Here is a 24,989-nt window from a genome sequence, read left to right on the forward strand (position 1 = left end):
TTTTTAAAATATGTCTAATAAGAGGTTTCTTTATTATTTATTACTAACAAGAGCCATGTCTTCTCAGAACGTTTTAAAATATTTACTGCATGTAGCGCTCCCTATTCCTATGAAGTTTACATGCATTTTCATTTCATCACTAGCGCCTGAGAGCATCCATAACAGAAGTAAAAACTTAAGGTCAAACAAATTAATATTAAAATTTATAATCTGAGTTGTGAGCCAATATTTGCTCATATAAGACTTTTCTCAAAAGAGGAATGGTTCCTTCCAGGAGACTGCCTTTTTTATAATACAAAATAATTAACAGTTGTCATAATACCACCACTACTCTGCTCAAGCTCCAGTAGTTGTCAGTTTAATGTCAGATGGTAGTATGCAATTTCCATTGAGACTGAATTAGTGTAGGTTGATGAAATGAAGCACAGGGCTACATTAACTTACTTAATAATCAGGTTTTTTACTGAGACTGTTAGCACTAGCATATGTTAAGATCCATATCAGGACAGCTTGCTTTTTTCAGTTGTTTGTATTAAAACCAACTGCACTGTCAACAGTATTTATTAAGTTTTCAGAGATCCAAAATTGATATTAATTAATAATAATAAGAGGGACTTCCCTGGTGGTCCAGTGGTTAAGAATCCACCTTCCAATGCAGGGGACGCATGTTCGACCCCTGGTTGGGGAACTAAGATCCCACATGCTGCGGGGCAACTAAGCCCATGTGCTGCAACTAATGAGCCTGCACACCGCAACTACTGAGCCTGTGCACTCTAGAGCCCGTGCCACAACTAGAGAGCCCATGTGCCTCCACTAGAGAGAAGCCCGTGTGCCGCAACGAAAGATTCCGCATGCTGCAACTAAGACCTGACACAGTCAAATAAATAATAAATATTTTTTAAAAATAATAATAAGAGATAACATTTATTTAACATTTATTGAACGCCAGGTACTCAGAGCCAGCCAACAACCCCCTAAGGTAAGAACTATTACTATTACAGATATGGGAAATTATGGCCCAGAGAGTGAAGTCACTTTAAGGTCACACAACTAGTAAATGGGGAGAGCTGAAATCTCAAGCAAGTTTGGCTCCAAAAGTAATACAGACAATAACAACAAGGACAAATACATGCAAGGAGAACCCAACTCACCAACAGATATAGAGATTACAACAAACTATATCTTCCCATTGTTATAAGCATTATATAACTGACTCCTCAGGAACAGTAAAATTACAAACTATTTGTTGAACTGTGTGAGAGTGAAAGGTAGAGAGGGAGAACTCGTCTATCTTTAATTTATAAGTGAAAGCTGGATAGAAAAAGCAAATGTAAAAGCTTGTTAAGTAACAAACTAAAAATGGGTAGCAGAAGGGACCTGTGAATTAATAATATCGGGTAGTCTTAAAACTAGCAATAAGATGATCAGATAAAAAAACTCAGATTTTTTCTGAGTGGATTCAAAGTGATATAGAGAGATGAAAAGTGCATAGTTCCAGGGACTTCCCTGGTGGTCCAGTGGATAAGACTCCATGCTCCCAATGCAGGGGGCCTGGGTTCAGTCCCTGGTTGGGGAACTAGATCTCACATGCATGCCGCAACTAAGAAGTCAGCACGCTGCAACTAAAAGATCCCGCATGCCACAACGAAGATCCCGAGTGCCGCAACTACGACCAGGATCAGCCAAAATAAATAAATAAATAAACAAACAAACATTAAAAAATAAAAATAAAAAAATCACATAGTTCCAGGTTTGTTAACGGTTCCAGAGGGTAAGCTGAAGCTTCACTTGATATGATCAGTAATGGAAGCTAGCAGAGAATTTAAGAGGGTGGTAACAGATGCAGTAAAAAATGGCAGAAGAGAAAATGACCTTGGCTGCAAGCAAATAAGATTATCATAAACTCAAGGAATTCACACCTATTGATGAAGTAAGACTGAAAGTAAATAGGAATTCAATGAGAACAGGAACAACAGTCTGCTCTGTCACAAAGAAGTCTGCTATATGAAGTAAAAATGTAAGCCTAAGACAGACTGAAAGTATGAAGACATCATTTACCTTAGCAAAACCAATCAACACTTAAGCTCCATGAGGTGGGGAATTTGTAGCACTCACTCACTTTGTTGTGGAATTAATGAACGATGAAGATGTCTGCTTTGGTAACCTGGCTCAAATCCTTCTTCAAAATTTTGCTTAAAAAGGGTAGGCGGGAAAGGGGAGAGCTGCTACTACTGAGAACAGAAAGTCTGAGAGTAAAATGGCAGAAATGATTTAAAGACCAACAAAAGTTAATATCTGGCTAGAGTTAGTTTTGAGACTGAAGAGTCAGAGAAGACCTGTTGTAGCAGTACTTTAAAATTTAAATTCCCTTTACAGACTCCAAAATTATAACAGAAGTGGGAATGCAAATCTATGAACATTTGCTCCCAAATGACAATTCTTTTTTAAAAATGATCTATGTATGAGCCTTAGCATAATTCAAAAACTATAACTCCAGGATTTTTGAAAGCTGGGTCCATCATGGATGTTTAAAAGAACTAATATTTCTAAAACGGCAGTTCAGAAATCACACTAGCACGGAAAGTGACGTAATTCCAACACCCGCCCCGCCCCCCACCCGGCCCTTTTTGGTCAGTAGGTAGAAACAGTACCATGGCTGGGTACAGTATAAAAGCTAACCTTACCAAAAGGGAAAAAATATTAAGTTAGCAGCCTTGAGTCAAAAATAGCAGCAGTATTCAGGAGAAGGGTGGAGTTTAATCACGCTCCAGTGTTAAATGACTAACGTGGGTCGGCCTGAAGCTGGTTATGAGTCCCCAGGGTAAAAATGACATATTCACATTACAGTTTGATGTCTGTGCTAGAAAAATGTTCAGACCAAGAATGAAACATTGCACAATTCTGGGAAACATCACTCACTCTGTGGTCTGTTGTGGATGGCATCGCCTACCGCTGCATAGTAACAGCCAGCCCACCCTAACCACACTGGTTCTAACAGCTTACGGTGCTTGATTAAGACCCTGTGGGTTTATGTGATATACATATCATTCCTTCCTTGTTACCACTTTCTTAACTTTAAAACGGTCTAAAATGCCAAAGAATATTCTCTCTTAACTAAACAAATATTTATTTTGTTGAAATAAAACATAACTGCTGTATTTTTCATGTGATCCTGCCATGAATTAATTTTCTTTTTTATTGAGTAGAATGAGCTCACGGCAACAGTGTCAAACAACACCTGATGACTAATGAAATGCCACCCTGAAGCCCCTAAAATGTGATCACCACCACAAAGACCCTAAGCCTTCACCCCATTCCTGACTCAAAACCAAAAGTCTAACATACAAGGTGGAAAAGGTGAGCAATCCGTGGCATTTACAGAGCAACTCTGTGATGGACTCCAACATGTAAACAAAACACACATTCATACTCATCCCCTAAATGTTAAAATGAGATTTAGCACAGCCAGGGAACAGAGTAAGCTGCTCAATCTCTCACTATATATCAGCATTTCCCAAAAAATTTTCCAAGGAATATTAAAAGCGTTCCATGGTCAGTAAATCTGAAATGCCACAACTATTCATCTGGGAGCATCACCATGCATATTTGCCTATTAGAGCTCCGAGAGGTCATGTAGTAAAGAAACTGGTTTTGTTAACCCAGTTTTTCCCATACTTACTTGATCACAAAACCTGTTTTTTTGTTTTGTTTTGTGAAATATCAGTGATATGAAGAGTTTGGGAAATGTCACTCAAAGATTACCATGTATACATGTATTAATTGTTGGTTAACAATTAAAATATAACATCCAAAATTAAATAAGATTTGCTTGATGCTTGCAGAATACTAAAGGAAACTGCAGTGCCTTAGGTTCAACAAATGTTGGTTGATAGCTTTACTTCCCAAAACGACAAGCAAAATACCATTAACTGTATATTCAGTAATGCTAAAAATAAAGCACAAAAAGCCTGTTCTATAGTAGTGTCAGCACATAATTCTCATAAAGTGAATAAAAACATCAATATTTGGGCTGATAGCATTTTAAGTGCTCAGTAAGAACATATAGTGTAATTACTGATCAGAAAACATCTAAATGTCTATGACTTCAGGAGCTCACAACCTTAATAATCTCTCCTCGTGTTACCGACTACATTGAGATAACCTACTAATACCCAAACAGTGGCACCTACTGAGGATTATTACAATACTTACCACATTACAAAAAGAATCCAGACCAATGCTACGTACATACTTAGTACATTCTGGATTAGACCAAGTAAAATTTAACAACAAGCTGAACAGCATTCTATAAAACAAAAACAAAAAGTCAGTTAGGCTAATTCTGTCTGTTTTTCTAAGCTATGGACTCATAGTGAGAAAGAAGATTGTCTTGGAACTTGATGACTGAATCATATCTGAAATCTTTAAAGTTTATCTACACTTACCTCAAAAGAAGTTCTTTGGGTAACTTTTTGTTAATAAGGCCTTCATCATTATTTGAGAAAACCTACAGGAAAAAAAAAAAGGGGATATTATAAAATGTTCCTCAATCAAAAAAAAAAAGGATACACGTTTTGTAGACCAAAACAGCCCCAATCACTGTCCTACAATTATGATGATACTAATTTCATGAAGTCACCATTCTTTGACATTGATGGATATAAAAATAGTTTATACCCTATTACCATTTAATAAAAACAGCAAACATTTATAGAAGAGTTAACACACAGCCATATCTACACTACATTATATTACAGATTTTAGCCAAGGCGTTTAGCAAGGAAAATAAATAAAAGGCATGCTGAATGGAAAGGAAGAAATAAAACAACTTCTATTTACAGATGACATAATCTTGTATATTGAAAATTCTAAAAAAGAGACACAAAAAAACTATTAGAACTAATAAAGGAATTCAGCCAGGTTGCAAGATACTATATACAAATATACAATATATTCATATAAAAATAAATTGTATTGCCATACATTACCAATGAACAACCTGAAAATGAAATTAAGAAAACAATCTCATTTGTAACAGCAAAAAAAAAAATACTTAGGGGACTTCCCTGGTGGTGCAGTGGTTAAGAATCTGCCTGCCAACACAGGGGACAATGGGTTCGATCACTGGTCCTGAAAGATCCCACATGCTGTGGAGCAACTAAGCCCGTGAGCCACATCTACTGAACCTGTGCTCTAGAGCCCGAGAGCCGCAACTACTGGCCCCATGCGCCACAACTATTGAAGCCCGCACGCCGCAACTACTGCGTCACAACTACTGAAGCCTGTGTGCTCTAGGGCCCGCATGCAGCAACTACTGAGCCCATGTGCCACAACTACCGAAGCCCACGAGCCTAGAGCCTGTGCTTCACAACAAGAGAAGCCACTGCAATGAGAAGCCTGCACACCACAACTAGTGAAAGCCTGCATGCGGCAACAAAGACCCAACACAGCCGAAAAAAAAAAAAACTTAGGAATACATTTAACTAAAGAAGTGCCTGACATTATATATTGAAAACTTACACTAAACACTGTTGTGAGAAATTAAAGAAGGCTTGAATAAACTGAAACACATCCCATGTTCATGAATTGGAAGATTTAACAGCATTAAGTTAGCAATGTTCCTCAGCTTTGTACTTATTCTGCTTGGGGTTTGCCAACTATGTCCAGTCTGCTATTAGGCCCATCAAATGAATATTTAATGTCTGATTCATACTTTCACTTCTAGCATTCCCTGTTCGGTCTTTTTATAGTCTTCCATCTTCCTGCTAAAATTTTCTAACTGTTCATCCATTCCAACTGTTCAACATCTGGACCATCACTGACTGTTTCTCTTAGCTCTTCTCCTGACCATGGGTCACATTTCTTTGTTTCTCTCCATGTCTCATAATTTGTTATTTCACAACAAATATTGTGCGTAAAAAAATAATTAGTTTACAAGGATCAATGAAACTAAGAGATGTTTCTCTGTAAAGAAAAAATTGACAGAGAAAGGGAGGAGAGACTGGCCAAGATAGCAGAGTAGAAAGACACTGAGCTCACCTCCTCTCCCGAGCACACCAAAATCACAACTATTTGCAGAACAACCATCAATGAAAAAGACCAGAATCTACCAGAAAAAGATCTTCTACAATTAAAGGAGGAACCACAACAAGATGGGTAGGAGAGGCAGACTCTCAATATAATCATGTCCCATACCACGGGGTGGGCAACCCACAAACTGGAGAATCATTATATTGCAGAGGTTCTCCCACAGGAGTGAGAGTTCTAGGCCCCACATCAGGCTCTGCAGCCCAGGAGTCAAGCACCAAGAAGACAAGCCCCCAGAGCATTTGGCTTTGAAGGTCAGCAGGGCTTAACTTTGGGAGGCTCAAAGGACTGGGGGAAACAGAGACCTGGCTCTTAAAAGGTGCACACAAAATCTGACATGTTCTAGAACCCAGGGCAAAAGCAGTAATTTGATAGGAGCCTGGGCCAGACCTACCTACTGGTGTAGGAGAGTTTCCTTAGAGGGAGGCGGGGGGGAGCTGTGGCTCACCCTGGGGACACAGACACTGGCAGCAGCCATTCTTGGGAGCTCCTTCTACTGCATGGACAATGGTGCTGCCAGGCACCATTGTGGAACCCTCCCTCTAGCTCATTAGCACCAAGACCTGGCCCATCCAATGGCCTGTAGGCACCAGTGCTGGGATGCCTCAGGCAAAGCAACTAATTGGATGGGGACACAACCCCACCTATCAGCAGACAGGCTGCCTAAAACTTCCTGAGCCCACAGCTGCCTCTGAACATGGCCCTGCCCACCGGAGGGCTAGGACCCAGCTCCACCCACCAATGTGCAGGCACCAACTCTGCCCTCCAAGAAAGCTGCTCTAGCCATTGGACGAGTCTCACCCACCAGGGGGCAGACACCAGACGTAAGAAAGCCACAATCCCACAGCCTGCAGACCCAGCCTGCCCACAGCAGGCCAGACCCTACCCTGGGACCAGCTGGGCCTCAACCCTTCCCACTAGCAGGCCAAAACAAGCTTCCCAACACCCTGGACCCCATACTCAACTGTGTCAGGAAACACTCCACCCCCCACACACACCAGTTATCTGACACCAGCTCTGTGATCCCTGGGCACTACAGCCAGACTCCAGGACCCAACTGTGACTGCTGGTAGTCCGGCATTAATCCCAAGACCTGGCTTCACCCATCAGTAGGTGGGCAACAGCCCCAACGTTTTCTGGACCCTGATTCCACCCACCAGTGAGCCAGGACTAGCCCCAGGGCCCCCTGGGGTACTGCAGTCAGCTGCCTCGTGACTACGCTCCACCAACCAGTAGCCAACAGCTTCCCAAAGCACGGCCAAAGCATGGCCTGGCAACCAACCGGAGTAGGGGCCAACCAAGCCTACCAGACTGTCCACACAGTCAGCCTGCCACAACAGAAGGAAGCATGCAGCCCTCATAGGGGGAACTGCTAGAACATATAGCTTGGCCATGATAGGGGAGTGCACTGCTAGGATGCATAGCACATCTCCTACAGAAGAATACTTCTCCAAGGTCAGGAAATGTAATTAACCCACCAGATACATAAAAATACAAACAGCAACTTAGGCAAAATGAGGTGACAGAAAAACATGTTCTAAATGAAGGAACAAGATAAAACCCTAGAATAAGAACTTAGTGGAGACACGCAATCTACCCAAGAAAGAGTCCAGGGTAATGATCATAAAGATGATCAAAGAACTCAGGACAAGAATGGATGCACAGAGTAAGAAGTTAAAAGTTTTTAACAAAGAGAAAACATAAAAAAAAAAAAAAGAGAAAGATGAAGAACACAATAACTGAAATGAAAAATATACTAGAAGGAATCTACAGTAGACTAAATGATACAGAAAAATGGATCAGCAAGCTGAGAGATGGAGTAGTAGAAATCACTGCCACCTAACAGAAAAAAGGAAAAAGAATAAACAGAAATGAGGACAGTTTAAGAGCCCTTTGGGACAATATCAAGTGTACAAATATTCACAGTATAGGGGTCCCAGAAGGAGAAGAGAGATAAAAAGGAGCTGAGAACATATTTGAAGAAATAACAGGTGAAAACTTCCGTAACCTGGAAAAGGAAACAGTCATCCAAGTCCAGGAAGGGCAGAGAGTTCCATACAGGATTAACCCAAAGAGTAACACACCAAGACACATTGTAATTAAAATGACAAAAAATTAAAGATAAAGTGAGAATCTTAAAAGCAGCAAGGTAAAAGCAACAAATAACATCCAAGGGAACTCCCATAAGCCTATCAGCTGATTTTTCAGCAGAAACCCTGCAGGCCAGAAGGGAGTGGCATGATATATTTTAAATGATGAAAGGGAAGAACCTGCAACCTACAACCAAGAAATACTCTACCCAGCAAGCCTCTCATTCAGATTTGACAGAAAGATCAAAAGCTTTACAAACAAGCAAAAGCTAAAAGAGTTCAGCACCATCAAATCAGCTTTACAACAAGTATTAAAGGAACTTCTCCAGGTGAAAAAAGAAAAGGCCACGACGAGAAACATGAAAATTATGAAATGAAAAAGCTCATCAGTAAAGGCAAACACACACTAAAGGTAGGGAATCATCCACGCATAAAGTGAGCAGGAAGGTTAAAAGACAAAGGTAGTAAAAATCACCTATATCAAAATCACTTAAGCAGTTAAGGGATACATGAAACAATTAGATAAAAGATATGATATAAAAACAGTAATCGTGAGGGGAGAAGAGTACAAAGACAAGGTTGTTAAAACACATTTGAAAGTAAGAGATTAGCAACTTAATCACATATATATAGATTGCTATATAAAAATCTCATGGTAACCACAAACCAAAAATCAAAAATAGATATACACACAAAAAAAGAAAAAGGAATCCAAATATAACACTAAAAATAGTCAACTCACAAGAGAAGAACAAAAGAAGAAGACAAAACAAAACAATTAACAAAATGGCAACAAGAACATACATATCAATAATTACCTTAACTGTAAACAGACTATATGTTCCAATCAAAAGACATAGCGTGGCTCAATGGATACAAAAACAAGACCCATATATATGCTGCCTACAAGAGACTCACTTCAGATCTAAAGACACAAAAGACTGAAAGTGAAGGGATGGAAAAGGTATTCCATGCAAATGGAAATCAAAAAAAAGCCAGAATAGCAATACTTTTATCAGACAAAACATACTTTAAAATAAAGGCTGTTACAAAGAAGCACACTACATAATGATCAAGGGATCAATCCAAGAAGAAGACAGAACAATTGTAAATATATATGCACCCAACACAGGAGCACCTCAATATATAAGGCAAATATTAACGGGCATAAAAGGAGAAATCAACAGTAACATAATAGTAGAGGAATTTAACACCCCACTTACATCAATGAACAGATCATCTAGACAGAAAATCAATAAGGAAACACTGGCCTGAAATGACACATTAGACGAGATGGACTTAACTGATACATAAAGAGCATTCCATCCAGAAGCAGCAGAACACACATTCTTTTCAAGTGCACATGGAACATTCTCCAGGATAGATCACATGTTAGGCTTCAAAACAAGCCTCAGTAAATTTAAGAAAACTGAAATAGTATCAAGTATCTTTTCCAAACACAACGCTATGAGACTAGAAATCAACTACAAGGAAAAAAAAAGCAAAAAACACAAACACATGGAGACTAAACAATATGCTACTAAACCACCAATGGATCATTAAAGAAATCAAAGAGGAAATCAAAAATACCTAGAGACAAATGAAAATGAAAACACGATGATCCAAAACCAATGGGATGCAGAAAAAACAGTTCTAAGAGGGAAGTTTACAGCAATACAAGTTTACCTCAGGAAACAAGAAAAATCTCAAACAACCTAAACTTACAACCTAAACTTACACCTAAAGGAACTAGACAAAGAACAAACAAAACCCAAAGTTAGTAGAAGGAAAGAAATCATAAAGATCAGAGCAGAAATAAATGAAATAGAGACTAAAAAAATAGAAAAGATCAATGAAACTAAAAGTTGGTTCTTTGCAAAGATAAACAAAATCAATAAACCTTTAGCCAAATTTATCAAGAAAACCCAATAAAATCAGAGATGAAAAAGAAGTTACAAGTGACACCACAGAAATACAAAGGATCATAAGACAACAGTGATCAAACAACGATATGCCAATAAAATGGACAGCTTAGAAGAAATGGACAAATTCTTAGAAATGTACAATCTCCCAAGATTGAACCAGGAAGAAATAGAAAATAAGAACAGACCAATTACCAGTAATGAAATTGAATCAGTAATTTAAAAACTCCCAACAAAGAAAAGTCCAGGATCAGGTGGCTTCACAGGTGAATTCTACTAAACATTTAAAGAAGAGTTAACACCTATCCTTCTCAAACTATTCTCCCTCCCAAAAAAAGAAACCGCAGAGGAAGGAACACTTCTAAATTCATTCTGTGAGGCCAGCATCACCATGATACCAAAACCAAGGATATCACAAAAAAAGAAAATTACAGGCCAATATCACTGATAAACAAGATGCAAAAATCCTCAACACAATATTAGCAAATTGATTCCCACAAAACATTAAAAGAATCATACGCCATAATCAAGTGGGATTTATCCCAGCGATGCAAGAATTTTTCAGTATCTGCAAAATCAATGTGATACACCACGTTAACAGACTGAAGAATAAAAACCATATGATTATTTCAACAGATGCAGAAAAAGCTTTTGACAATATTCAACATTGATTTATGATAAAAACTCTCTAGAAAGTGGGCCTAGAGGAAACATACATCAACATACTAAAGGCCATATATGACAAACCCACAGCTAACATCATACTCAATGGTGAGAAGCTGAAAGCATTTAGGTGGGTTAATTACATGCCCACTCTCACCTCTTTTATTCAACAGAGTACTGGAAGTCCTAGCCACAGCAATCAGACAAGAAAAAGAAATAAATCCAAATTTGGAAAGGAAGAAGTAAAACTGTCACTGTTTGCATGATACGAAGTGTAGAAAATCCTAAAGATGCCACCAGAAACTACCACAGCTTATTAATGAATCTGGTAAAGTTGCAGGATACAAAATTGATATACAGAAATCTGTTGCATTTCTATGCATTGACAACGAACTGTAAGATACAGAAACAGGGACTTCCTTGGTGGGGCAGTGGATAGGAATCCACCTGTCAGTGCACAGGACACGGGTTCAATCCCTGGTCCAGGAAGACCCCACATGCCGCGGAGCAACTAAGCCCATGCACCACAACTACTGAGCCTGCGCTCTAGAGCCTGCGTGCCACAACTACTGAGCCTGCATGCTGCAACTACTTAAGTCCGCGTGCCTAGAGCCTGTGCTCCGCAACAAGAGAAGCCACTGCAACAAGAAACCCACGCACCGCAACAAAGAGTAGCCCCCGCTCGCCACAACTAGAGAAAGCCCACACGCAACGAACACCCAATGCAGCCAAAAATAAATAAAATTAAATCTTTTTTTTAATAATTTAAATTTATTTATTTATTTATTTATTTATTTATTTATTTATTTATTTATGTCTGTGTTGGGTCTTCGTTTCTGTGCAAGGGCTTTCTCTAGCTGCAGCAAGCGGGGGCCACTCATCGTGGTGCGCGGGCCTCTCACCATCGTGGCCTCTCTTGTTGCGGAGCACAGGCTCCAGACGCGCAGGCTCAGTAGTTGTGGCTCACGGGCCTAGTTGCTCCACGGCATGTGGGATCTTCCCAGACCAGGGCTTGAACCCGTGTCCCCTGCATTGGCAGGCAGATTCTCAACCACTGTGCCACCAGGGAAGCCCAAATTAAATCTTAAAAAAAAAAAAAAAAAGATAAGGAAACAATCCCATTTACCATCTCATCAAAAAGAATAAAATAACTACAAATAAACCTACCTAAGGAGGTAAAAGACCTGTATTCGGAAAACTGTAAGACATTAAAAGACTATAAAACTATAAGGTGAAGAAAATGAAGATGACACAGATGAAAAGATATACCTTGTATTCTTGTATTGGAAAAATTAATATTGTTAAAGTGACCATACTACCCAAGGCAATCTACAGATTCAATGCAATCCCTATCAAAATATACCCAGGGCACTTTTCATAGAACTAGAACAAATAATCTCAAAATCTGTATGGAAACACAAAAGACATCGAATAACTAAAACCATCTTGGGAAAGAAGAACAGAGCTGGAGGAATCATGCTCCCTGACTTCAGACTATACTACAAAGCTACAGTAATCAAAAAGTATGGTACTAGTAGGAAAACAGACACACAGATCAATGGAACAGAATAGACAGCCCAGAAGTAAACCCACACACTTATAGTTAATTAACTTATGACAAAGGAAGAAAGAATATACAATGGAGAAAAGACAGTCTCTTCAATAAATGGTGCTGGGAAAACTGGACAGCCACATGCAAGAGAATGAAACTGTATCCCTGTCTTATACCATACACAAAAATTAACTTAGAATGGATGACAGGCTTTCAATGTAAGATCTGAAAACGTAACACTCCTAGAAAAAAACAGGCTGTAAGCTCCTTGACATAAGTTATGGAGATGATTTTTTGGACTTGACACCAAAAGAAAAGGCAACAAAAGCAAAAATAAACACGTTGGACTACATCAAACTAAAAAGCTTCTGCTCAGCAAAGCAAACCATCAACAAAATGAACATATAACCTACTGAATGATTTTGCAAATCATATATTTGATAAGAAGTTAATATCCAACAAGAAATCCAATTAAAAGATGGGGAAAGGATCTAAGTAGATATCTTTCCAAAGACATACAGATGGCCAACAAGTACATGAATAGGTGCTCAACATCACTAATCATCAGGGAAATACAAATCAAAACCACAATGAGATACCACCTCACACCTGTCAGAATGGCTATTACCAAAAAGACAACAAATAACAAGTGTTGGTGAGAATGTGGAAAAAAGGGAACCCTTATGCACTGTTGGTAGGAATGTAAATTGATGCAGCCACTGTGGAAAACAGTATGGAGGTTCCTCAACAAATTAAAAAATAGAACTACCATACGATCCAGGAATTCCACTTCAGGGTATTTTTCTGAAGAAAACAAAAACATTGTTTCAAAAGATATAGGCACGCCTATGTTCACTGAAGCATTATGTACAATAGCCAAGATATGGAAACAACTGAAATGTCTATCGATAAATGAATGGATAAAGAAAATATGGTAGATATATACAATGGAATATTATTCAACCATAAAAAAGAAGGAAAATTTTCACACTTGCAACAACATGGATGGACTTTGAGGGCATTATGCTAAGTGAGATAAGTCACACAATGAAAGACAAATACTTTGAAAGACAAATGATCTTATATGTATAATCATAAAAAAAAAATGAGCTCATATATATACAGATTTATGGTTCCAGAGGTGGGGAATGGGAGGGTGGGCAAAATGGGTGAAGGGGGTCAAAAGGTACAAACTTCCAGTTATAACATGAATAAGTCATGGGGATGTAATATACAGCATGGTAACTATAGTTATTAATACTGTATGGCATATTTGAAAGTGCTAGAAGAGTAAATCTTAAAAATTCTCCTCACAAGAAAAAAAATTCTCTATGTATGGTGACAGATGTTAACTAGACTTATTGTGGTGATCATTGTGCAATATATACAAATATCAAATCATTCTGTTGTACAGCTTAAACTAATATGTTATATGTCAATTACACCTGAATTTTTTTAAAGTAATTTACCTCCATATAGGGCAGTTCCTCCTTCAATTAGGTTGCTGGGGAGCGAGGCGGGGGGTGGGGGCGGGTATTGAATCCTTTTAATCTCTAGTTGACCTGGGTTTCAGATTTGTTGTAGCATTAGTCAGATTCAGTTCAAGAATGTTTTAAAATTTTTTTAGAGTGACATCAGAACCTCACCTTCAGGAGAAGTTGAGATCTGAGCACTAGTAAAACTTCACAGATCTCTTTGAGCTGTACAGCCAGGCTGCTAGCTTTCTGATACGTGAGAGCACTCTCTGTTTTACATTCTGGCTGCCAGCTGGGGAGTACTTTGCTCTGCAGAGGCACCCTCTACTGTCCCTTCCTTAAGAAGCTCTCTCTCTGCCCTGTTACTCTAACTCCACCGTCTGAAAGCCTTTTGGCTTGTCCTGATTGAAAACCTGGAGAGCCATAGAGGGACATTTCTCAGCTCTCCCGCGGGCCCCATCCGTTGTGGCCCTGCCTTACACTTGGTGAAAGCCCCTAGTGCCTCAGAGGTTTCTGCTGACTCTCCTGCCCTGCCCCAAGCCTTCAGCGGGCTCCGCCCACCTCAAGGATGTTCTCGGCTCTCTTCCCTTGGCCCCAGCCTCCAGCACACGTCTACATCCATGTACTCAGTGAAGGCCCATGCGAAAGAGAGGTAGGTGCAGCCTAGCTCTGCGGCTGGGGCCCCTCAGGGCTCCAAATGTCACTCCAGCCCCCATGCAGTAAAAGTTTGGCTGATTTCTCCAAGCTGTCTATAGCAGAGTCTTCTTCCTCCTGCTGTCCCCACCACCGATGAAAGTTACCTGTGTGTCTCCTTTTTTCTGGGAAGGGCACATTACATCCAGGATTTTAATTCATTTAGATTTCTTTGTTTCCTCAGCTCTCTAGAGGGTTTTTAAAGAACTGTGATTTTCTAGCTTCTCTATCTTTTCCCATTGTTAGGGTAGAAACAGCAATGTCTAATTTTTGCAACTTTCCAAGTCCTAACAGAAAGTGGAAGTCTTTATTACCCATTCTGATAGAAGAAAAACAGACTTGGAGCAGATAAATGACTTGCCCAAGGTTTAGCACTAAAAACAAACAAACCACCAAAAAAAAAAAAAAACTCAGAAAAACTACAGTATAAACTTGTATCTCCTGACTCCAAGTCTAGGGTTCTTTGTACTGCACAACAGGTAGTAAAGGCTATTTGACTCTGGGGAAGGCATTTAACCTCTCAGTATTTCTAATTTGTAAAATGAAAGGATTGTACTAGAGAAACTCAAAAGTCTCTTCCAAATCTAATTATTTCAAGATTCAATTAAGTTTGTGTTTTTAAAATATCCCACTGTTTCTGAAAACATAATTGTGTGTCTTCAGGTGCCTTTCAATTTTAGATGTCTAATAAGGGTCACAAATTTATCAAGTCCAAAACCAACTCCTTTCTTCATCCCTACGCTAAATTTACTCCTCCCATAGTCTTCATCTCAGCAAATGACAACCTGTTCCTATTGCTCAGGCTCAAATCACTGAACCATCCTTGACTTTCTTTTCTTTTCTATTCCACAGCCAATTCTATGGATGACTGCACCAATAATGTCCTCTCTGGTCTCCTCTGCTCTTGTCCTTTCTCCCCTCCCTCCTACCCCACATGTAATTTCCACATAGCAGATGGAATCGTCCTTTTATAAAATATAATTCATATTCTATCATTCTTCTTAAACTTTACCAATCATTTCCCCTTCCCTCAAAGGGAAAGGCAAACTCCTTTAAATGGCTTATAAGTCCTAGGTGATCTGGTCTCACTGACTACCTTGGTCTTCCCTCTTGCCATGCTCCTGTCTTACTCCACTCCAGCCTCACTGTTTTCCTTGCTGTTTCTCCAACACACCAGACAGTGCCCCAGGACCTTTACACTTGTGTCCTTTCCTGAAATGGTCTTTCTCTAGGCATTCCCATGATATATCCTCTGCTCAGATGTCACCTTATCAGAGAGGTCTTCCCTTCCACCTACATAAAAAGCAAGTCCTCCCACTTCTCACCCATCCTGCAAAACTTCCTTTCTCTTACTCAGCTTTTTCTCCAAAGCACTCTTCACCACCTTATCTGTATGTTTATTATCTGTCTTCCCACCACTAGAACATAAACTCCATGAGGGCAGAGGCTTCCCTGTTTCATTCACTACTGGATACCCACTGCCTAAAACAGTGACTGGCACATAGTGGGACACACAAATATTTGATGGACAGAAAACCATGAGACAGAAAATTTAATAGAAAGACACAATTACACGGGCAGTATTGAGAACTGGAAAAGCTGGGTTTGAACCACGAGTGTGACCCCACAAAAACTTTCCCAATGACTGCCCTGTTCTGCTTCCCTAGACCCCTCTGCTCCAACCACCCCAGTGCTGAAAGTGGCAGTGGCTGAGGTGGACACTACACAGGGTAGAGGTGAGACACAAAATGAGGCAGGGAAGGCAGAAGTAAAAGTGTAGCCCAACCCATGGCTGCCCATATCTGAGCTTTGGTGGTCTGCACTGTTATAAAAAAAAAAAAAAAAAAGCCAAGTAAATCCTTCAGGATGTCATTACACAACATCTTAATAGAGAGTCTGTCATAAAAGAAAAAGAGCTTGCTGGCTCAGCTGACAAGACACCAAGACTCTTATTCTTGGTGTAGTATGTTCATGCCAGGCACTGGGCACAATCTTTAGTTTGGGAAGAAGCCATGGTGCTATGGTCAAGATGCCAGACTTTGGAGACAGACTAGTTGAGTTCAAATCCTGGCTCTGCCACTCACCAACTATGTGACCTTGGGCAAACTGCCTAATCAACTAGGCCTGTTAAGTGGGTACAATGATGTCAATCTCATAGCGATGTTAGAAGGGTTAAATGAGATAAACGTGAAGTGATCAGCCTAAAACTGGGCACAGTGGAACGGTTCCATGAAAGCGAGTTATTGTTACAATTACTAAAAATTATGTGTCCCCCACCCCAGTGCAGCCAAAAGTGAGACCAATTTTGACAAGAATAGAAAAATTAATACATAGAGAAATGTCTTGTCATATCTATTAACACAGATCTCATTATATAATCCCTCTTAACTATACCATGTGATGGCAAAGAGACCAAAACTGCCTGTAAAATAAAATATATTTTATTGTGCTTCTCAACACCTCTGAGAAGTCCTAACCACAGGCAAATACAGAAAGGAAAGGCCAAAATAGGGAGAAAATCCAAATAAAATGAATTAAAATGGGAAAACTGTATGATACGTTATTTTATTATTTACAAAAAATAAATCTGCCTTACGAGCTAAAGTGGTAAGCAATAACAAAAACCTGATGACAAGAGGTATCCCAACGTATATTTTAATCCATATGAATTAAAGTTTAAATAGTTATTTGATGTCTTTTTGTAACAGTTTTAGCATATACAACTAAAATAAATGTGAAATTTTTTATTAGGAAAAATCTCAGAAAATAAAATTTTACTTTTAAAAATAGTTTCATCCCCCAATTCTAAATGGCTTTACATTAAAAGCTGGTCTTATAAATCATACCAATGTTTTCTTAGGTCAGTCTCCCAAGGCAATAGAAATAAAAACAAAAATAAACAAATGGGACCTAATCAAACTTACAAGCTTTTACACAGCAAAGGAAACCATAGGGGAAAAAAAAAAAAAAGAAAGAAAAGACAACCTACGGAATGGGAGAAAATATTCGCAAATGATAAGACCAACAAGGGCTTAATCTCCAAAATATACAAACAGCTCATACAACTCAACAACAAAAAAACAAACAACCCAATCGAAAAATGGGCAGAAGGGGACTTCCCTGGCAGTCCAGCGGTTGAGACTTCACTTTCCAATGCAGGGGATGCAGATTTGATCCCTGGTCAGGGAGCTAAGATTCCCACATGCCTCATGGGCAAAAAACCAAAACATAAAACAGAAGCAATACTGTAACAAATTCAATAAAGACTTTTTAAAATGGTCCACATCAAAAAAATCTTTTTTAAAAAAAGAAAAATGGGCAGAAAACCTTAATACAGGGGTCCCCAACCCCCGGGCCGCGGACCACTACTGGTCCGTGGCCTGTTAGGAACAGGGCCACACAGCAGAAGGTGAGCAGCAGGCAAGTGAGTGAAGCTTCATATGCCGCTCCCCATCACTCACATTACCGCCTGAACCATCATATCCCAGCACCTCCCCCTCCACCCCAGTGGAAAAATTGTCTTCCATGAAACCGGTCCCTGGTGCCAAAAAGGTTGGGGACTGCTGCCTTAATAGACATTTCTCCAAAGAAGACATACAGATGGCCAGTAGGCACATGAAAAGATGCTCAACATCACTAATCATTAGAGAAATGCAAATCAAAACTACAATGAGGTGTCACCTCACACGGGTCATAATGGCCATCATTAAAAAGTCTACAAATAACATGTGCTAGAGAGGTTGTGGAGAAAAGGGAACCCTCCTACACTGTCGGTGGGAATGTTAGTTGGTGCAGCCATTGTGGAAAATAGTATGGAGGGTCCTCAGAAAACTAAAAGTCGAATTACCATATGATCCAGCAATCCCACTCCTGGGCATATACCCAGAGAAAACTATAATTCAAAAAGATACACGCACTCCTATGTTCAGAGCAGCACTACTCACAATAGCCAAGACATGGAAACAACCTAAATGTCCACTGACGGATGAATGGATAAAGAAGATGTGGTACATATATACAATGGAATACTACTCAGCCATAAAAAAGAATGAAATAATGCCATTTGCAGCAACATGGATACAACCAGAGATTATCATGCTAAGTGAAGTAAGTCAGAAAGAGAAAGACAAATACCATATGATATCATTTATATGTGGAATCTACAATATGACACAAGTGAACCTACCTATGAAACAGAAACAGACTCACAGACATAGAGAACAGACTTGTAGCTGCCAAGGGGGAGGGGGTTAGAGGAGGGATGGAGTGGGAGTTTGGGGTTAGCAGATGCAAACTATTATATATAGAATGGATAAACAACAAGGTTCTACTGTATAGCACAGGGAACTATATCCAATCTCCTGGGATAAGTCATAATACAAAAGAATATTTTAAAAAAAGAATGTCTGTATGTGTATAACTGAGTCACTTTGCTGTACAGCAGAGATTGGCACCACATTGCAAATCAACTGTACTTCAATAAAATTAAAAAAAAAAAAAAAAAAAAAAAAGCTGCTCTTTGTGATTCACAAAAGCAGGTGCCAATTCCTGAGCACAAACTGAAATGTCAGGAGAAACTTTAAATGCTATTACAGCCATGAGTATGAACCCTAATCCAATATCTGTCTTCACTGATGCCTCTTCATCTCATCTGTGTGAAAGAGGAGAGGAGAGAAGGTTAGGAGTGCCTACTCTGTTCTACAGCATCCAGTCCAGCGCAAAGAACAACAAAATACAAGTAAGTGTTTGTATACATAAGTGCTCAAAACATTAAAATCCAAGTAAGAGAGAAAACTAATTTCCTAACATATAAATAGCATACATATTGAGAAACATATAATGATACCCTATACATTATAATCCAAAACCATAAGCAGGTTGTTTTTTTTTAAATTAATTAATTTACTTATTTATGGCTGCATTGGGTCTTTGTTGCCGCGCACAGGCTTTCTCTAGTTGTGTCGAGCGGTGGCTACTCTTCGTTGTGGTGCGTGGGCTTCTCATTGCAGTGGCTTCTCTGGTTGTGGAGCACAGGCTCTAGGCGCACGGGCTTCAGTAGTTGTGGCACGCGGGCTCAGTAGTTGTGGCTCGCGGGCTCTAGAGCGCAGGCTCAGTAGCTGTGGCACATGGGCTTAGTTGCTCCGCAGCATGTGGGATCTTCCCAGACCAGGGCTCGAACTCGTGTCCCCTTCACTAGCAGGTGGATTCTTAACCACTGCGCCACCAGGGAAGTCCCATAAGCAGGTTCTGAGACAAGATGCCTGGTTTTGAAATCTGGCTGGGTGACTGGGGCAAGTTACTTACCTCTCTGTGCCTCAATTTCCTCATCTCTAAAATGGGGAAAAGGTATTCTCCTCATAAGGTGGTTGTGATGGTTAATTAAGACACGTAAGGTGCTTATAAAAATGTCTCACACATAAAATGTACACAGTAAATATCAGCTCTCATTATTATTTAGAGGCAACAGAAACAAGTGGCTTAACTGAAGAAATTTTCATTGAGAAATAGCTAAGCTGAGTTCCAAAATTCATGTGCAAAGTCATAAATATCAAATGCTAAAGCTGTATGTTTAGATTCAAGCACTTAATGAAGGGTTATGTTATGATCTCGAATACAGTTTGGGGTTACAGAAGCAGCCTCCTCATCCCCGCTGCTATACCAACCATTCCCCTTTTCCCCTGGAGCCCAGGCATCACCTTACCACCCAATTAAATCCCTTCCATGAATTAAATTCTTAGTGCTTAAAGATATACAAAAAGCAAAGCATTTCTAAGTTTAGCAAAGCAACCACTAGTACATAAGTACAATAAAATGCTTTTATTTTAGAGTAAATAAAACTCTAAAATTTACAATAGTGAATCAAGGTGGACTGTGGGTCAGGATGGAAGGGGTAGACAAAGGAGAAGAAAAGGAAAATGGACAACAGGAGGAATATGAGACTTCAGAGAGAAAGCTGTGAATATGTAACTCCTGAATATTCTTTTTCTCCTTCCTATAATCATAAGGGCTTTTCACACAGATAACATGTAAAAGCAAGGCACTGCAACATTTAAAACACTTAGATTTTTGTAATATTCATTTCCTGAAACTCTTGCTGGCTCCATTAATTTTCACTTAAAGCAATTCAGAATTTGAAAGAAACATACACGAAATAAAGAAAGCACTGCTGTTAATTTGTAGGTGATTTTTTTTCCTGCTATCAACAGGCCACACACCTGGCAGTTGTTTTTCCAGAGTCAATGAGATACAGATCATCCACATTCCCTTACTACCTTAATTATTAAGAAAAGACAGAGCTAGCCAGGATTCCAATGAGCAGTTTCTCTCTCCAGAAGGCTGACTGCCACTTGGGGAGCACCCTGCATCCTCAGCTTATTAGCTCTTCCACTAACCCCTGCAGATAAGGAGCAAATCTACACGAAATTACGAACAGTTACAGAAACTGTTTCTCAAACTAGGCATTTTCTTATTCCCCACCCCCGCTCCCTCTCAAATATTCTATACCAAAGGTGTGTCCCCAACCAGAGAATCCAGCCCCTCTCTTCTTTCACACCCTTTGGAGGCTTCTGGAGAATTCACACATCTGGTTGGCAATTCCCTGAATCCTGCCTATTCAAGCCAATACCTGAGCTGAGTCTTCAGATTAGGTTTTAAAAAAACGTGCTTAATGGGGACCAGGTGGGAATGTCCATTCACTCTCAAGTTTATTGAATAAAGGTAATGATTTAAGACGTTTACCACGCACTAATTATGAATTGAATCCCTGAGTGAGGGTGCTGCACGCACGAAAAAACTCCAGCTTAATGTCCCCATTTTTAAAAAGGAGGGAGGAATCTCCAAAATTACAAATTTAAATTTCCACATGCTAAAAAACCTGTCAGAATGATGAATTTCAAAGAAATACCTATTTGTATATTACTAACATAACTGCATAGAAACAAGAACGTAGACTGCAATATACCGTTGATATGAATATATATGGCATATGATATTCATACATATCCTTTTTTATTTTTTTCTAACCACACCCTCTCTGAGTGGCCTCCTAGGCTCGCCGGGGCCAAACAGCGTCACGCTGTCCGGCGACCGGCCGGTTGGGGGTCCCAGCCAGGCACTCAAAGGTGAGAACGCGGCCCTGGGCAGCGGGCGGGCGCTCCGGCTCTCCAAGGGGTCCCCCTCCCGCGGGTCCGCCCAGTCCTGCCCTGCCCGGCAGCCCCACAGGCCGCGGCCCGGCCTCTCTGCGACCCCGGCGCCGACCGCCCCAGCCCAGAAGGCGGCCGCCCTGCGACCCAACCCGGGCGGGGAAGGGCCAGGCGGCCGGGCTGCGAGGGCCCCAAACTCACCATGGCCGAAGAGCCACAAGCGCGCCCACAGCCCAGAGTCACACGGCGCCGGCAACGCCCGTTGTCCTGGTGACGCCAACTGGGCGCCCCGCCCCGTCCCCTAGGTGGGCTCAGAGGCGGCCATTGGCTGGCGGACAGCACATGACGCGCAGGGGCGGTGCCCTTTGGACCGCCCCCCGCCCCCCACGACTCGGCTCTTGGGCGGGGCCTCTTTGGCTTTCCGCCTCTTCATCTGTCCCTCATCACCCTGATCACCTTGACATCCTTCACCTGACAGATGACCCAGCCGCAGACTGACCTGCTGGGAAAGACCTTTATGGACTTACCTTATTTAAGAAACCTTATTTAAGTTACCTTGATTACACAGGTAACACATGATTATTTGAGACATTTTATTTATCTATTTAAATTTATTTATTTATTTATTTTTGGCTGCGTTGGGTCTTCGTTGCTGCACGTGGGCTTTCTCTAGTTGCAGTGAGCCGGGGCTACTCTTTGTTGTGGTGCGCAGGCTTCTCACTGCAGTGGCTTCTCTCGTTGTGGAGCACGGGCTCTAGGTGCACAGGCTTCAGTAGTTGTGGCACGCGGGCTCAGTAGTTGTGGCTTGCGGGCTCTAGAGCGCAGGCTCAGTAGTTGTGGCACACGGGCTTAGTTGCTCCGCGGCATGTGGGATCTTCCCGGACCAGGGCTTGAACCTGTGTCCCCTGCATTAGCCGGCGGATTCTTAACCTGTGTGCCACCAGGGAAGTCCTGGAGACATTTTAAACAATAACGAATTACAAAGAATAAAACCACACCAAATCTCAGCACCTGATATAACCACTGCTTATATTTTAGTCTATCTGCTTCCAAGCCTGCAACAAAATGTATATTATTATAATACGTTGTATTCTTGGAAATGGAAGCAAACCATACGCACTTTTATTATCTACTTTTTTCAAGTTAAAAATTATCCTTGCGTGCCAATTCATGTCATAGCATTGTATGTATACACTCTAATTTATTAAATCATTCAGCAACTTGTTGGATGTTTTTAATATGGTTGACAGGAACTTTAGATATCCTCAAATCCAGCCCATTAAGTCTATGAAGAGACATACTCAACAGCAGATCTGACATCTCCCCTTGAATGTCTAATAGACATCCCACACTTAAATATAGCCCCAATAAGACTTTTGATCCAAGTTTCTTACTCTCCCTAAACAAATGGACAACTGTAGCCCTCAACAATCAACACCAGAAAGCCCTGTGAAGAGGAAGAGAATTTGTAGTGATGGAAAGTAGATTACTGGTTGTTCACAGCTGGGGGAGGAGTGGTGGAGGAAGAGATAATAACTAAAGGGTATGAGGTTTCTTTTTGAGGTGATGAAAGTGTTCTAAAGTCGACTGTGGTGATGGTTGCACACATCTGTGAATATACTAAAAACCACTGTGTTGTACAGTTTGTGTGAAATGCATAGTATGTGAGTTATATTTCAATAAAGCTGTGTGGTCTTTTGTTTTGTTTTGTTTTTATAAATTTATTTTAGGCTGAGTTGGGCCTTTGTTGCTGCACGTGGGCTTTCTCTAGTTGCAGCGAGTGGGGGCTACTCTTCGTTGCAGTGCACGGGCTTCTCATTGTGGTGGCTTCTCTTGTTGCAGAGCACCGGCTCTAGGCACGCGGACTTCCGTAGTTGTGGCATGCAGGCTCAGTAGTTGTGGCTTGCAGGCTCTAGAGTGCAGGCTCAGTAGTTGTGACGCATGGGCTTAGTTGCTCCGCGGTATGTGGGATCTTCCCAGACCAGGGCTCGAACCCAGGTCCCCTGCACTGGCAGGTGGATTCTTTTTTTTTTTTTTTTTTTTAATTTATTTATTTTATTTATGGCTGTGTTGGGTCTTCGTTTCTGTGCGAGGGCTTTCTCTAGTTGTGGCAAGCGGGGGCCACTCTTCATCATGGTGCGCGGGCCTCTCACTATTGCGGCCTCTCTTGTTGCAGAGCACAGGCTCCAGACGCGCAGGCTCAGTAATTGTGGCTCACGGGCCTAGTTGCTCCGCGGCATGTGGGATCTTCCCAGACCAGGGCTCGAACCCATGTCCCCTGCATTGGCAGGCAGATTCTCAACCACTGCGCCACCAGGGAAGCCCAAGCTGTGTTTTTTTTAAAGCTATGTTGTTGCTCATACATACTCTCAACTTTAATTAATCTTGATAATTTGTCTTTGTATCAATATGATATATCCCTCCATGGAACTTTTCACTTTGAATCCATTTATTCTTTTTTCCCCAGCTTTACTGAGGTATAATTGACAATTTAAAATTGTACATATTTAAGGTGTACAACGTGATGATTTGATATATGTATACATTGTGAAATAATGACCACAATTCAGTTAACATACCCATTACCTCACATAGTTACCACTATTTTTCTTTCTCTCTTTCTTTCTTTCAGTGATAACTCTTAAGATCTACCTTCTTAGCAAATGTCAAGTACACAAAACAGTATTGTTAACTATATTCACATTGTTATACATTAGATATCCAAAACCTATTCATCTTGCATAACTGAAATTTTGTACCCCTTGACCAGCATCTCCTCATTTCCCTCTACCCCTAACCGCAGGTAACCACCATTCCACTCTCTGCCTCTGTGCGTTTGACTATTTTAGAATGCACATATAAGTGAGATCATGCAGTATTTGTCTTTCCATGTCCAGTTTCTTTCAATTAGCATAGTATCCTCAAGGTTCATCCATGTCACAAACGACAGGATTTTCTTCTTTTTAAACACTGAATAACATTCCATTGTATAATATATAGATTTCCCTTTCTAAAAGTTTATATGAATGTATTCATACAATAATTAGGATTTTGAAACTGGCTTCTTAGCACATTTTCAAGATTCATCCAAGTTGTAGCATGTACCAGTACTTCATTCCTTTTTATGGTCAAATAATATTCCTTGAAAGGATATACCACAGTTTTGCTTATCCATTTGTTCACTGATGGTCATTTCCATCTTTTGGCTGTCGTGAATAATGCTGCTATGAATATTTATGAACACTTTTTTTTGACCGTGCCATGCGGCATACAGGATCTTCCCTGACCAGGGATCAAACCCGTGCCCCCTTCATTGGGAGCACAGAGTCTTAAACACTGGACCTCCAGGGAAGTCCTGAATACAT

General features: G+C 40.5%; 1 protein-coding gene across 4 annotated transcripts in view; it reads right to left on the reverse strand.

Annotated features, from left to right (window-relative positions):
- The window catches only part of FBXL2 (F-box and leucine rich repeat protein 2), a 93,651-nt gene extending 71,744 nt beyond the window's left edge, over positions 1–21,907 (reverse strand). For 3 of the 4 annotated variants that reach the window (XM_068558549.1, XM_068558553.1, XM_068558552.1), the window contains exons 1-3: positions 21,826–21,907; positions 4,446–4,507; positions 4,213–4,306 (exon numbers count right to left, since the gene is read on the reverse strand). In XM_068558549.1, the coding sequence (XP_068414650.1) occupies positions 4,213–4,306; positions 4,446–4,507; positions 21,826–21,828 (159 nt within the window). In that variant the 5' untranslated portion in view covers positions 21,829–21,907. The remainder of the gene's footprint in view (positions 1–4,212; positions 4,307–4,445; positions 4,508–21,825) is intronic. The other variant, XM_068558550.1, reaches the window with a different exon arrangement.
- Between the last annotated feature and the right edge of the window lie 3,082 nt (positions 21,908–24,989).

The sequence above is a fragment of the Eschrichtius robustus genome, chromosome 12, assembly GCF_028021215.1.
Source record: "Eschrichtius robustus isolate mEscRob2 chromosome 12, mEscRob2.pri, whole genome shotgun sequence".
Taxonomy (NCBI): domain Eukaryota; kingdom Metazoa; phylum Chordata; class Mammalia; order Artiodactyla; family Eschrichtiidae; genus Eschrichtius; species Eschrichtius robustus.